This window comes from Lytechinus variegatus, chromosome 3, assembly GCF_018143015.1.
Source record: "Lytechinus variegatus isolate NC3 chromosome 3, Lvar_3.0, whole genome shotgun sequence".
Lineage (NCBI taxonomy): Eukaryota > Metazoa > Echinodermata > Echinoidea > Temnopleuroida > Toxopneustidae > Lytechinus > Lytechinus variegatus.
This window is the reverse complement of record NC_054742.1, coordinates 67148939-67163734: the sequence shown is the minus strand read 5'-3', so window position 1 is coordinate 67163734 and position 14796 is coordinate 67148939. Positions and strand designations below refer to the sequence as shown.

The following is a 14796-nucleotide window of genomic DNA, read 5'->3' as shown; positions in this document are numbered from 1 at the left end:
AGGTAAAATACAAGTAAGTGGATGAAATAACGTTTTATGGTCACATAAGTATAAGATTGGAATGTTATGAAATTCACATTATTGAACCATCAACAATATTTCACACAGGTTTTTAATATAGAGCACAGAGAACAGGTTAGCCATGCAGACTCAGTATATTCTTCGTTTGTCAAGGCGTGAATCTCTTCCTAAAGCCTACGAAATCTTCAAACATTTCCAGCTAATTTTATCAGGGTGGGAAATATTTGTTTTTATGCGGAATTAAAGCTTTGTACTCCGGGTTTGTACTATCTCCAAACAGCTACAGTGCATCATTGTTTGAAACACATCTGTTTAGATTTAACTTAGTTCTGGAATCTGCATTCATTGAGATCGCATTATACCATTTAAAAAACTTATTTAAAATTGTATGAAAGCTTCTCATGATTATAACGACAAGACAAGCCATTCGTAACGATATCACAATTCAATATTCAGAAATCAAATCAGGCGAACTTTATTGGTGGGGCCGTGGTAAAATGGATTTCTATTAATTTTGCAAACTGGCCATTCAAATTCATTGCTTGTATTAGTGATTTTATTTGATATGTATACAAACACGTTTCGCGTAGACTATCGATTTGGGGTTATTTTGATGAATGTAACCTGTAGAAAAAATAGATTCATGATTTTGAATCTCTCTTATTAAAGTAGCCATTAAATCCATACCTCTTTCCAAGCTATTCTATAACAATAGTTTGGGGTGATGGTTATAATGTAGAAATTTATTCCTAACGCTAGATCTTTAAAATGTATGGCATGACAAGGAATTATTTATATTTATTCATGGCGTATACTTGTCTCTGATGTCACCTTCAACAACAAACAATGATTGGTCACAATTTGGGCCTTGCTTCCAGTAGGCCTATATGTAATGCGCATGCTCTGTCGTCTATATGGCTGTACGTCCATGGAAAAGAACGTTCATGCAGGGAAATGTTAGCAGGAAAAGCTACGACTTCAGTCATTGGATCAAAGCGCGCGGAAAGCATACAGTCGCGAGACATCAAGAAATTGTCTTCTAAAACACCGTCTTGTAATAACCCCTGATAGAATTTCGAAGCGTAGTTTGCGGTTGTTCTCCTCAATTGACACTGACACTTCTTGTAATACCTCAAGTTCGAACGCTTAACCCATTTCAAGATTGATTACTAGGGTAAGACAGGCAGAAAGAAACCGGTCACAAGTGTTTGCCTGGGACCGCGTGTCTGCTCCATTCGATATATTCCTCACGGTTTGTTTCCCAGATATTCTACCACCAGACTTTTTGCTACCAGGATACCAGCATGGCCTCCGCAGACGCCAAGGCCTTGGAAATGGCAGAGAAAGGGAAGAATATCGACGAAAAGCAGGAGGAGGAAGAGGAGGTGGAGAGAGTTGGATGGGGAAATAAAATGGACTTTATCATGGCTTGTATCGGCTATGCCGTTGGACTTGGCAACGTGTGGAGATTCCCATACCTGGTGTATAAAAACGGCGGAGGTATTTATCACCGAATTATTTAATTTTACTCTTAAAACAAAATTATTTTTTTATTTATGTTTTTATTAATAATCAGATCAAATTACAATATTTACAGTTATTCAATGAGATTGAAGAAATCACAAATAATCACATTTAAAAGGTTAAAAAAGAAAGAGAAAAAATGATTTGATAATAATTAACGCCCAAATATCATTAACAACTGTATCATCATGATCATTGGTTTCCTTAATAATAACCCTTCACTGCGAAAACTCCGTTGTTGATTTATCACCAGCCCGGAACATGTCCACACCAGAGAAGTGTTAAACAACACCGGATTTGGTATAAGTCAAACATCAGATAAGTGTTTTAAACAACACCATTAGTTTTTAAACAAAATGATGATTTTTCTCAATACTTCTCGGGTGTAGACATACATAGATTCTGGCTGGTGTTAAATCAACATCGGAGTTTTTGCAGTGTACTTACTGATTTCAAAAAGTCTGCAATCCAAATCATTGAAAAATGTATACTCGACATATATCATATTGATAATATCGAAATGTATTATGAAAATTATACGATTTGGTGAAAGAACGAAAAAAACAAACGTGCCAAAGGTAATGAAGAAACCAACGCAGGGTCAAAAGGCCAGAAGTATATCATTTCGTTCTCAAATTTGGAACCACTCCAACCGACAATATCGATAGGTCTATTTCTTTGAAAATGCCTTGTTTCCAGGACTTAACATTCGGCATCATTAATTCAACAAAATTTTGATGATAAATGCCAAATTTGAATATCCTATTGAGAGCGGAGAGGGTTGACAATGTTTATCTGTATTTTCCATCAAGTTTGTTCAAGTTGATATATTTCAATTCAGACTTACCTCGCGCCTTGTGAACTATTTATAATTTGTTATCATACACATATACAAAGGATAAATTATCTTCTTGCACATACCGTTTATACGGTATTGTCCTGTCCTCTGACATAAAATTGTATTTAAAAATGTATTCAAGAAAATAAGCTAATGAAAGCGCCGTAAATTATAAACAACATTTGTATGTATCTGTTGTATGAAATGTTATAGGATTGGGCATGTTGAGTAATAGATAGTCGTCCGTCATTGCAGAATGATGGATCTAACATCATGCCTAATGAGTTTTAACATCGTAAGATTACGCATACTTTTTTATTATTACATGCAGGTATAAATGTTGAGATTTGTTTTGTGTGAATGCTACACATAAGTGCACGTGCAGATGAAGGAGTGAAAGGGTAAAAGGTCGAATCTTCTCCCGACCTCTATTTCACGTGGGATCTCTCTCCTTTCTCCCCCCCCCCCCCCCCAGAGGGTCGATAACATTCGCATCTTCCCCTCTCACCCACTCTCACACATAAACAGACTCTAAAAAATATTGGGTAAAAAGGCTCCATGAGGGTAATTATGTATCCAACCAACGATGGACATTTTTATTTATCATGCAGTGTGATGAAAATTTTGCTCATTCTAAAGTAATTGCTGCTTATTTTTTAACCTTACTGGACAATATGCTTCCCGCATTGGGGAAAATACTGCCCCAAATTGGTTGGACACATAATTATCCTCGTGCTGGTTAAAATGTTGCCCAATATTTTTTTACAGTGCACATACACTTTTATTCATTATGTTTTTATTTAGGATTTCATTCAAATAAACTCAAGATAAATACAAACAAAATTGACAAATCTTCATTTCATTTCAATAACAAAATACAAAAATATTTACCAAAAACTGCGGCAAATAATGATGGAATGAATAACTTAAAATATATATCAACATGATCAAATGAACCTCTCCCGACCCTCATGTAACCTAATAATACATGTAGTTAATATTGAAAGATTTGCAGAAAGAAAAAAATCAACATAATTATTGTTGCGCCCCTAATAAATTTTACATACAGCTTCTACTATGAAAGAAAATACACAACACACACACCCACCACACACACCCAATACTTTCCTGACTCTCTCTTTCTCAGACTCATGGGCCCGTATTCTGAAGTCGGGTTTAACTAAACTGGTTTAAAGTTAGTTTAATAAGTATGGATAGCCAATTGTTACATAAGTCACTAACAGTAAGATATCATATTTCAGCTCATTGATCTCATTCATAATTGTCTAAGAATTGTCTTCACCATCGATGAATCAGGAAACAGCACAGTGAACATAAGAAACATACCACTTAAAGGACAAGTCCACCCCAATAAAAACTTGATTTGAATAAAAAGAGAAAATTTAAGCAAGCATAACACTGAAAATTTCATCAAAATCGGATGTAAAATAAGAAAGTTATGGCATTTTAAAGTTTCGCTTATTTTCAACAAAATAATTATATGAACGAGCCAGTTACATCCAAATGAGAGAGTTGATGACATCACTCACTCACTATTTCTTTTGTATTTTATTATATGAAATATGAAATATTTTTATTTTCGTCATTGTCTTGTGAAATGAAGTTTCATTCCTCCCTGAACACGTGGAATTTCATTATTTAACATTTGTGCTTCGGGCAATGAGGTCTTAATCATCATATTCGTAAAAATTGATATTGTATTATTCAAACAATAAAAAACAAAAGAAATGAGGTGAGTGACGTCATCGACTCTCTCATTTGGATGTAACTGGCTCGTTCATATAACTATTTTGTTGAAAATAACCGAAACTTGAAATGTCATAACTCTCTTATTTTAAATCCGATTTTGATGAAATTTTCAGCATTGTGCTTGTCTGATTTTTCTATATTGATTTAAATCTACATTTTTCTGAGGTGGACTTGACCTTTAATAAACATGTTGACACTTGGTTCCCATAATTTTAGCACAGAGTTTGACCACGGTCTAAGTAAAACCTGACTTCAGAATATGGGCCTATCTATCTGTCTGTCTCTCAATTACTTTTTCTTGCTCTCTTGCTTTGTTTTTACTCTCATTAAATACTGCATAGCTCGATCAGTTGGACGTATGTTGAGGTCTCACATCGACCATCAAACTCTTTCTTATTCTCTGACTTGAGCATTATTATAATATGGGTAGATTGAGTATTCGCTTCAGTTCATATTTCAAGATTAAACACTATATTTTGATCCGTCCCATCATTTACATAAGAAAATGAAATAACACAATTATTATGATTATTTGCTAAACGCACTTAACTTTATCGGAAATCTCTTGATTAAGCGCTCTGCAGTAATTAGTGCATAGATATGCTTTGGTTTTTTGTTTTTTTCAAATAGAATACAGTAAAGTCCTTTAATGATTCAAAATACTTGTAGTGTGTATCGTTTGAAATAGAATGAACATATTTTTCAACATCAGTTTTCTTGGAGACATTTTCAGTACATAGGCTCAGTATGGCCTCCATAATTTCGTGAAATACTGGTCTTGATATTCATATAGGCCTAATTGGATATTTGAGACCTGATAAGTGATTTTTTTTTAATTAGAAAGACGTGCGATTAGTATAAGTCTGTCTGTATATGACAGTCATATACAACTGATGTTTTGAGTGGGGAAATTTCCATGTTTTGAACCTATACTGGGCGGAAAAGGTATAAGGTAATATATACCGGTCTGATCGTGTGTAAACTCTTACTCGAAACTAGGAAAATACTTCCATGCTTGAGACTTTCGTTCAGTAGTATAAAATGTGGGTCATTCCGGGGGACTCCAGAATGAAATTCATCTTCCACATTGTCGACTTCCTGGTCACACAAGCTGGCTTGATCCTCCGCATTCTCTACACACACATGGATATAGAGCTGCCATGCATTTCCATTCAGAAATCAACTGGGAGAGGTCACTAGACTTGACCCCTTGTTTTATTGGGCAGGGAAGTTTGGGAAGGCAGACGAAATTTGATCTTAACTGTAACATTATAAAAAAAAATGTATATTATGACTGAAAGCTCGTCATAATACACAAAAAAATGATGACTGTCTCAATTTCCACAAAACTTTGTCTTGTTAAATGATTTTCTGTATATGTAGGGTCTGCAGGTTGGAAGTGATGAGCGCGAAAAGTAACATACGAAAATGAAGAGAGGAGGAAAATGCCGTCGACTTTAAATGTATTTTAATAAGAACAGATTAATTAGAGAAATAAATGAAATAAGGTTTGAAGAAAATCCATCAAAGAATAAGACAGTTATGGGGGGTGTTTTTTCAAGTTTTTATTTCGGGTCACAATTGCGAGGACCTCCCAATTTTCCATTTGATAATAATCCATAAAATGCCATTACTGTATAATTGACGATTTTTACCGGTTCCGAATTTATAGAAGAAAAACATAAGCAATTGTTTTTTTTTTAAATGAAGTATAGGCCTAATTATAGTAAATGAAATAGGATCAAATGAGGCGGTGTCTTCATCCATTCCCTCTTTTTGCATAATGCGCCCATATAGGGACCACTGTGTTACGAAAACACATGAAATATAACTTCCCTGATCTTCATATTTACATGGATCCGCGCTTTAACGAAATTTGAAGTGAAACGCTTGTCTGATTTATTTTTTTCTCTAATACAGTCTAGTGAGTCAACTTTTTGTAGGGGTAGTACACGTTAAACTTTTTAATCAAACGGGGTAAGGCACACTGAAGTGATGTCATAAGAAGACCTTTTAGAAGTTTTCTGGATTATGTGGATTTAATACCATCTACTTCGGAACAGTTTTGTAGACCTACAACAGAACCCATGCTCGGATTGGCCAATATACAAATATAAAATGTTTTTTTAACACGTAGCAAGAGGTAATGGAAAGTTTACAAATGTGCTGATATCGATAAAGTCCATGACTTTAACCTTTAAAATCCATTGCAATCAAGGACATACATGACTTTTCACTTACCCTACTTTTCTTGACTGAAACAACAAGATATATTTCGAATGGTGAATCTGTTCCGTCATCGCCCAGGGTTCATAAAAAAAATAGTTGCCTACATGACGTCATCGCAGAACAAAGTATAGCCCCTTTTCAATATTAATGATTTTGGTGTTAATGGAAACTTCTGTAGAAATCCTTTGAGCATTGCTATACAAGAGCATAACTAGCAGTATACATTATTGGGTATAGAGGGAATTCATCGATTTTGTTTGGTGATTTTTTTTCTGGAAAAGAAAAAAAAATGATCTGCCAAAATCGGCCTATGATTTTTTGAATGGCAAACTATAATGATTTCTTTACAAAAATGACGCATATACGATACATAATGCTTAAACAGCCGAATTCGCAAACTAAGATTGCAAATTCGAGCGGCGCGCTTCGCGCATTTGTTTTACCATGTTTACGCTTGGTGCAAGAAACGTTTCCCCGAAGATGATGCAGAATAATACTATTTCGCGCGAATGATCTTCTCTCTCGTGTCAAATCCAAGACTTTGGGTGATAGAGCTTTGGGGAAATTGTGAACCCACCTACCTCGTGATATCAGATTGATAACAGACCTCGACGGGTTCGAACCTGCAAAAACATACCTTTTTTTGGAATCACTTGTATAAGCCCTACAAAGATTAACAAAAAAAATTCGACACGCATATATGGGGTGATTATTGCGTCTCACTGTTATTATACCCACAGATTATTAAATGCCACCAGGTTATTGATTAACAATACCACAATTTAACGCAAGTCATGATTCACTGTTTTCACTCTTACCAATTAAATGGTTAAGTCAGCTTCCAATAACAATCATGACTTGTGACTGGGATTCCAATCAAAGTCAGTGACCTATACTTTTTTTTCTTAAATTGTTAGTGATTATACCCTCATTTGAAAGTCCCTCGAAGAGGACGTGAATCTGATTGCCTTCTGGTCTCCTACAAGCATGTATTAAATATATTATAGCAGTCACATGAATTATATTAATGCATAAAGAATTTGTTTTAAACAGTCTGGAGGCATATACTTTCATTGCTTTGTCCATATGAGATTTGGTGCACAGAGCGCGAGAGCGCATTTCTCTCGAACAGTAAAAGCCAGAAATCTGATCTGATTGTCAAGTATCCCACACCTAATTTGTGGGATATGATTCCTTGTTATACCCGAAGGCATGTCGATCATGACCCACGCATTTAATTTCAGCAGCATGTTAAGTCAATCCCGAAATATAACGTCACGTAAAGATAATTTAATGACAAAGATTTCATTTGTCTTTTATTAGTATATAAAGTCATCCAACGCAACAAAAAGAAGATATGCATGTATTGACAGCTATGACAAACAAGTACCGACCGTATGTGCAATTTCCATATAACCATGATAACTATGATTAACTAGTGCTGGTAGCCAAATTGGATTGATGAAACATGAATATATTCGCTGGTAGTATTTATGCAGAAGAAACGTTCTACTTTTTACGTGAAGGTCTTACTAGATACTTTCATACATCGTGATATAGATAACTCAACATAACCTGCGGTTGGAACATAAACTGCGGCAGTAAGAGATTCCAATGTAATAAGGTTTCAGTGAATATATACGTGAACACACAGTGCCCCGACTCTGGAGAAGCCCTATCAGTCACCAAACGATATCAATTACTTGACTCAAATGAAATTGAGAGACTGTTGATTTAATTGATATTTCCTTACAAAGCCATTCGGTATAGTATTAGGACTATAGTTTGTATCATTGGAAGTATATACCTTAAAAAAAACGGGAGCCGAAGCAATCAAACTTCTTTATTAAAAATACTGAAAATTATTCAGATTTTTGCCCGGTTATCACTTTCTGAATAGATTAGAGTAAAATTCAAAAGCTGAAAATTTCGTCAAAATCTGACAACCAGTAGCACAGTTATTGAATTTTATATGAATATTCATTAGGTGGGCTGATGATGTCATATCCACACTTTCCCTTTTCTTATGTTATTTAAATGAAATTATAATTACTTCATATTTTCATACATGTGTGAATTATTCTTTCTTATGACAAAATAAGTAGCAGTAATGAATATGTAATACACTAAATAAGTTGTCAATCCAAAGTTTTAAGTTTTGGAGGACAAAATTTGAATGAACAATACATAAGACAAGTGGGGGTGTGACATCATCAGTTTACTCACTAAATATTCATGAAGAAATGCGTTTCACTGAAATCCTGTAAATTTATAAATGTCCTAACTTTGTTATTCCATGTCCGGTTTTGTTCATATTTTCAGTGCTTTGTTAGTCTGATTTTTTCTCATAATATTTTCAGCCTGGAGTACCCCTTTAACATCATTTTAAGTGGTAGGAAATTAATAAAACGTTAGTTGAAAGTATGTTGCCTATATGTTTGTATTTTAAATGCAAGTATATATGTAATATTTTTTATCATATCATTTTATCGTATCATTTTTTTGTTGTTATTATAATTGTTATCAATTTCATCATTTTTTTATTCGCTATTGTTGGTGTTACTGTCGTTTGTATCATTATTATTTAGTCACTCTTCTTGGAGAGTTGAAGTCACTCGATTGGTCATTATCCATAGATTTATGGGAAATACGTTACTTTTTTTTAATCCAGTGTTCACTTCACAGTAGGCCTTTACAAGAATCGCGTTAGTGCTTGACCTATTTTCAGAGGGTTGGCAGTTCATGACTCTTGTCAAATGTGTGAATTACCGAATTAACATCCATCCAGTCTCGCTTACTACAGAGAGACATCAATCACACGATTGGTAACAGAGTCGGACATGCGTGATCCTTTTGACTATAGGTCAAAGGGATAAGGTATCGAAGATGTGCTTCTCCTTGTTCATGAGAACTTGCGATCGCATGCTGTCGACCCATGATATCATTTGATGTATAAGCTGACTGTGTGAAAACATTTTGATTAGATTTAATTTTCGTTTTTCCCTGCTCTTTTTATGACAAATCTCCATGCATTATTGATAATAGTAAATCATGATTATTACTTTTGTCATATGACATTTTTCAACAAATTATATTTGGAAAACAAGAGAGACCAATTGAATATAGATCGACTTGGACTCGCTTTTGTTGATGAGCGTGGGAGACTGGGAGGTGGATTGGATGGCCATATTCATTCCTGCCCCCCCCCCCCGATTTGTCAGCTATTATGTGTATAGAATGAATTATTTCCATCAATATATTGTCATGATTATAAAAGATCAACATCACGCAAGAAATCGACTACCAATTTCTGATACAAAAAAATATCTTTGGGCGCTTTGTGGAGCATAGATTCCCTCCACCCCTCAATCTTTCTCTCCCCCCCCCCCTCCCTTCCCCTTCTTCATCTATCCTTTTCTCTCCTTATCTCTGTCTCTCTCTCTTCCTTTCTCTTTGATACAACTAATAAATGCGTACTTGATACAGGACCGATATTTCACGAATGCTGCATGCCCATGACTGCCGTCTCTCTGAACTTACAGAAGACCTTTGAGTGCTGATACTGTGCATCAAAATATGTACAAATGTAGTTGTGCACCAGGGCCTCGTTTGACGAAAAAAAAATCCATGCCAGTTATTTTGGTCCTGCGAACAAATTGCAACTCTGGAGTTTGGAGAAATGCGTCATAGGACTATTTCTATGCTCTTGTAACAGGGCCCGCCAACTACACTGACTTTCCGCTCTAACACCTCATGGTACCCATTTAAAACCTGGGTGGAGAGTGGCAAAAACGTTTGTACGGCCGACGACCTTAACACCGATCACAACCCTGAGAACATGGGATAATCTTAATCGACTGTCCTTGGGGACAGGTGTTCTGAACACCCTTGGTTGAACTTTGGGGAGAGACTGAGGAGTCGTTGCTATGATTATTTTCTGATGATTGATATTGTCTGGTTCCTATAGCCCCCATTCATTACTATTCGGGATGAACAACGCGAACTGCGCACAGAATTTATCAAGTAAACTATCCAGAGAATGAAGGCTTTCATTGATGTAGTAGGCTGAACAAGACAAGCCTCGCGTCTATCTATGTTGAACTAAGATTTCAAAATAGGATAGGGATAGGAAATTGATCCATTCTGTTTAAAAAACAAAGAAACAAACAAAGACACTCGCTCACAAAAAATACCTAATTATTTCAATTGTTTGAATGATTCAGTACAATTTTATTTTTTACAGATTTGACAATAAGGACCAACTTTTTTATATAGACTGAACCATATAGTATTAAACAATGCTAATTTCACATGTTCAGGGATGAATAAATTGTTTCACTTGACAATGTCTATGAGGAGAAAATTAGAATATTTCATATTATAAAATACAAAGGAAATAGTGAGTGGATGACGTCATCAGTCTCCCCATTTGCATACCGACCAGGATGTGCATAATTTCATAACTGTTTTGTGACATTAAGTGACAATTTAAATGTGATAACTTTCTTATCTTGCATTCGATTTTGATGAAATTTTCAACATTATCTAAAAGTATGTCAGTATTGTAGTAACAAGGAAGTAATGAGAAAGTAAATAGAAAGTAAGTATATAAGTAGTTACTTAGTAGGTAAGTAACTTTTCTGAGTAATCCTGATAAAGACTAAAAGAGAAGTCCCTAAACGAAGTCAACATTGCATGTTTTGTTTCGGGCAAACGCTATAATATTCGTTGTAAAATAAAATGTTAACACGGAGACAAAGCGCCCTGGTTATACTGATGACGAAAATGTTCTGCGCCTCGCTCCCTATCCTGGAAACATCCGATTGGGTGATAGGGGGTAGTGAAAAGAAATAATGACAAAACTAATTACTTTGAGTCAATTATTATTGAAATCATGTGGCTTTTGGCAAGATTTGATGGGCAAGATGATTTAATGACAGGATATCACTCTTGAAAATTACAACAAAAAGCTAAAAGGCAAAGAGACGTGAAAGAAATGGGGCTATTGTAAGTTTATTACTTTTTGAGTTTGCGAATGTTTTATCTTGTATTCAAAAGGGACCTACCAATAATGTTGGATCTTTGGAATGTGTTGGAACATTGTTTTTAGATAATCTTGCTTATATTATACCAATGTGATATTTACGTCCGTAGTTCAACCAGTTTGAGGTCATAGGTCATTCGGGCGAACTGCCACCTAGAGATTTGCTTACGTCATTGTAACGCCTTCTAATCCATGAAACAAAATTAAGATTATGGTAGCGCTGTGTCAAGACATTTTGGGGGTTTTGTTTTGTTTTTTTTTTTGTCGTTTTTGCTCTATTCATTGGCGGCGGAAGCCAAAAAAAATAGGGGGGTCCACCTGAAATTTTGGGACGGAAACAGGTAAAAGAAAATTGACAAGCAAAAAAAGAGGTTATCAACCTAAATTTTAGGGGGGACGCAGGAAACAAAATTGACAAAAAAAAGGTTATCAACAAACAATTTAGGGGGGTCGTCCCCCACCTCAAAGTTAGAGGGACAGCACCCCCCCCCCCCGCTTCCGCAGCCTATGGCTCTATTGGGGTGTTCGATAGTTAAGAATACAGAATTTCCTAGGCTTCAAATGCTGACTGCATTAACTGCATGGCACTATGACAGGCAAGTTAGCTTGGGCGATATTAGCTTCGGGCATGAACCTAAGCCTGATAAATTTTAAACATTGTTTCAGAGAAGGAGACGTTACAGCGGCTCTGATGTCTCATTCTCAAATACTATACGTATTTCTATTATTATGTGAACATGACAGCTGTTGCTTTCAAAGCAAATCCATTGCATTTATATGATATTGGAGAAAAAACACTTGTTATGTCGTATGCCTACGACAGGCTTATGTAAAATAAGAAAAGAAAAAGAAGAAGATTGTGGAGTAAAACAACTAGAACCGTGACTTGAGGGCTGGTGGGCGACTGGGCGTTCTTGTGATTTTCACGGGGATCTTTTAGCCTTTAAATTTGAGAATGAAATTTGAAGTCGTTCTTTAAAATCCCATATGAACTTTCCATGGCAATGTTCTGAATTTTCAATCACGATATACCGGATCTTCTGCAGTATATGCGAAAATCATTACGCTTCAAGCCTTCAAAGATCTTGTATTCTGTGACAATATTTTCGCCATTGGAAAATTCCACTGGTTGTATCCCTTGCATTTATTACCAAATCTTTATTTTCTCAGTGCAATTTCTCTTCCGACCAAAAATAAAAATAATGGATGCTCAATCGTGAAAGAGTCTTATACTTTCATCATAAACTGCACAATTCTATTGCAGGAATGTGCCCCCCCCCTCCCCCTGGCATGACAAGTAAAAGTTGCTCTAAGTGAACAGTATATAAAACCTTTTGTGGAAAAGAGATTTATTATATGCGAGAAAAGATAACAGATATAATTTGACATTTATTACAATATTAATGCCAAGAATATTTGCACACGAATTGAGAAAAAGAGAAAATTTAAAGGAAATAAAATGCGTTGTACAATGTCCGATTGTACTACTTATCTTTATGGTACACGTTGAGTGGTGGTAAACCTTGATTCGTAAACTTCAATTTATAAGGCGTAGTTCTATTGTAATGTGTTGTTGCTCAAAAATTATGTGTTCCTGTTCTATACAAAATTATAAACTAAACTTGGAGAAAATTTGTTTTATATTTTACCGTTTTATGTTCAGACTAGTGAGACTACATAAATCAACGACTGAATAAAGACATTCATGAATGTATGCAACAGGGGCCGCGGAACGGTTTTCAAAGTGGGGGGCTGAGCCAAAAATGGGGGGCTGACCATGCAAAAATCACAATCCTATGGTCATTTTTACATTTTTGTACACGGTTTTTTTTTAAAGTGGGGGCTGAAGCCCCACCCCCCCCCCCCCGCTCCGCGCCCCTGTGCAAAGACGAAAATGTCCCACTCCTGAAATTCGAATTTCAAATTGTTCAATAACCAATTATGTCTTATCTTTGCCGAAATGAAAAACACACGATAACAAAACATAAGGACAAGAAGGATGCGTGAAGATGGGGGTCAAGTGCGGATTCGATATCACTCATTATAGAAATATACTTGTATGTTGCAATTTGAACCTGTTCAGGGTTAAACTACTAGAGAGCTCGTTCGTTATCTATATTTTGATTAGGATCTTACAATGATTTGTTATATCTTTGAAGCACATATCATATCCTGAAGATCACTTGTGAGGGTTCATTGATGTTATTACCGGTTATTTGCCGAGGCTTCACGTTGGTTCAGCAGCGTGACTTTTATCTTAATTATGCATCTACACACAATCTAAACACAGAGTAAAAAATTTACCAATATTGGGTAGAAAGGGGACATGCAGGCCATGTTTGCTGGGTAATTTTTTTTCCTCAAAATTGGGCAAAATGCGTGTTTGAAGGGTAAATTTCAACGCAACATTGCGCAAAATTTACAAAATAATTATTTGTTATCTTTTTAAACCCAAGAATTACCCAACAAACATAGTTACATGTTACCATTTTACCCAATATTGGGTAGACCCGTTTTTAGAGTGCATGCATTTGACTCACCTTTGTTGCCGGTATATCATGCGCCAAAATGTTTTCAATGTTAGATGGATATGATTTAGTTCAGGTTATTTTGCTTGGTATATATTCCTTAATTTTTTTTATTATCAAATTCCTATTGGTACATGTGGTATAAAGTATAGCAGGGAGGGGGGGGGTAATCAATATTGGATCCATACATATTCCGTCGCCAGTGTTTATTTCACTTATTTTATCCCACCCTTCATTTGCTCGTCCTCCTCCTTCTTTTCCTTCTCATTCTCCTTATTTCAATTAAAACGGGTCAAGATATTGAAATTATTTTTCCTCATAATTTTATTCTATATTGAGGGCTATTCAATGTTTCAAACATATGTGAAAGAAATGCTTAAAATTGCGTTTTATACGTTCCTTTATATACAGTTCCAGCGGGGGGAATGATCAATATCGTAAAATACATCCAAAACAGAGTATAATCAAGTAATGCTTCGTGAATGGTAATGTTCCTAGGCGACTATATATTGACCTTTACCTTCATTCGGTTAAATATTAACATATAATCATACTTAGTTGATACGTAATCAGTGAATGAGTTTACTTTATAAATACGTTAGTAATCTGAATTCCCCTCATTCGATGATATAGTGATATGGGATTTGTGCATGTGATTATGCATGGAAAACCAATGGAAAAACCAACAAAAACTAGGTAATAATTGTTTAACCACGTTGAATAGGTGTATACTCTTTTGCATCTATAAATTTGCGGTACGATCTCAAGCAACACCATCTTGTCCCTTTGAGATGAATAATGGATTCATTAATACAACGACCGATGGAAAAAAAGAAAAGAAA

The 14796-nt window shown here is 35.4% G+C and overlaps 1 protein-coding gene across 1 annotated transcript in view; it reads left to right on the top strand.

Annotated features, from left to right (window-relative positions):
* Window positions 1-960: 960 nt before the first annotated feature.
* Window positions 961-14796, top strand: part of LOC121411746 (sodium- and chloride-dependent GABA transporter 1-like) — a 34786-nt gene continuing 20950 nt past the window's right edge. Inside the window, exon 1 of the mRNA XM_041604583.1 lies at window positions 961-1521. Within this exon, the coding sequence (XP_041460517.1) occupies window positions 1326-1521 (196 nt within the window). The 5' untranslated portion in view covers window positions 961-1325. The remainder of the gene's footprint in view (window positions 1522-14796) is intronic.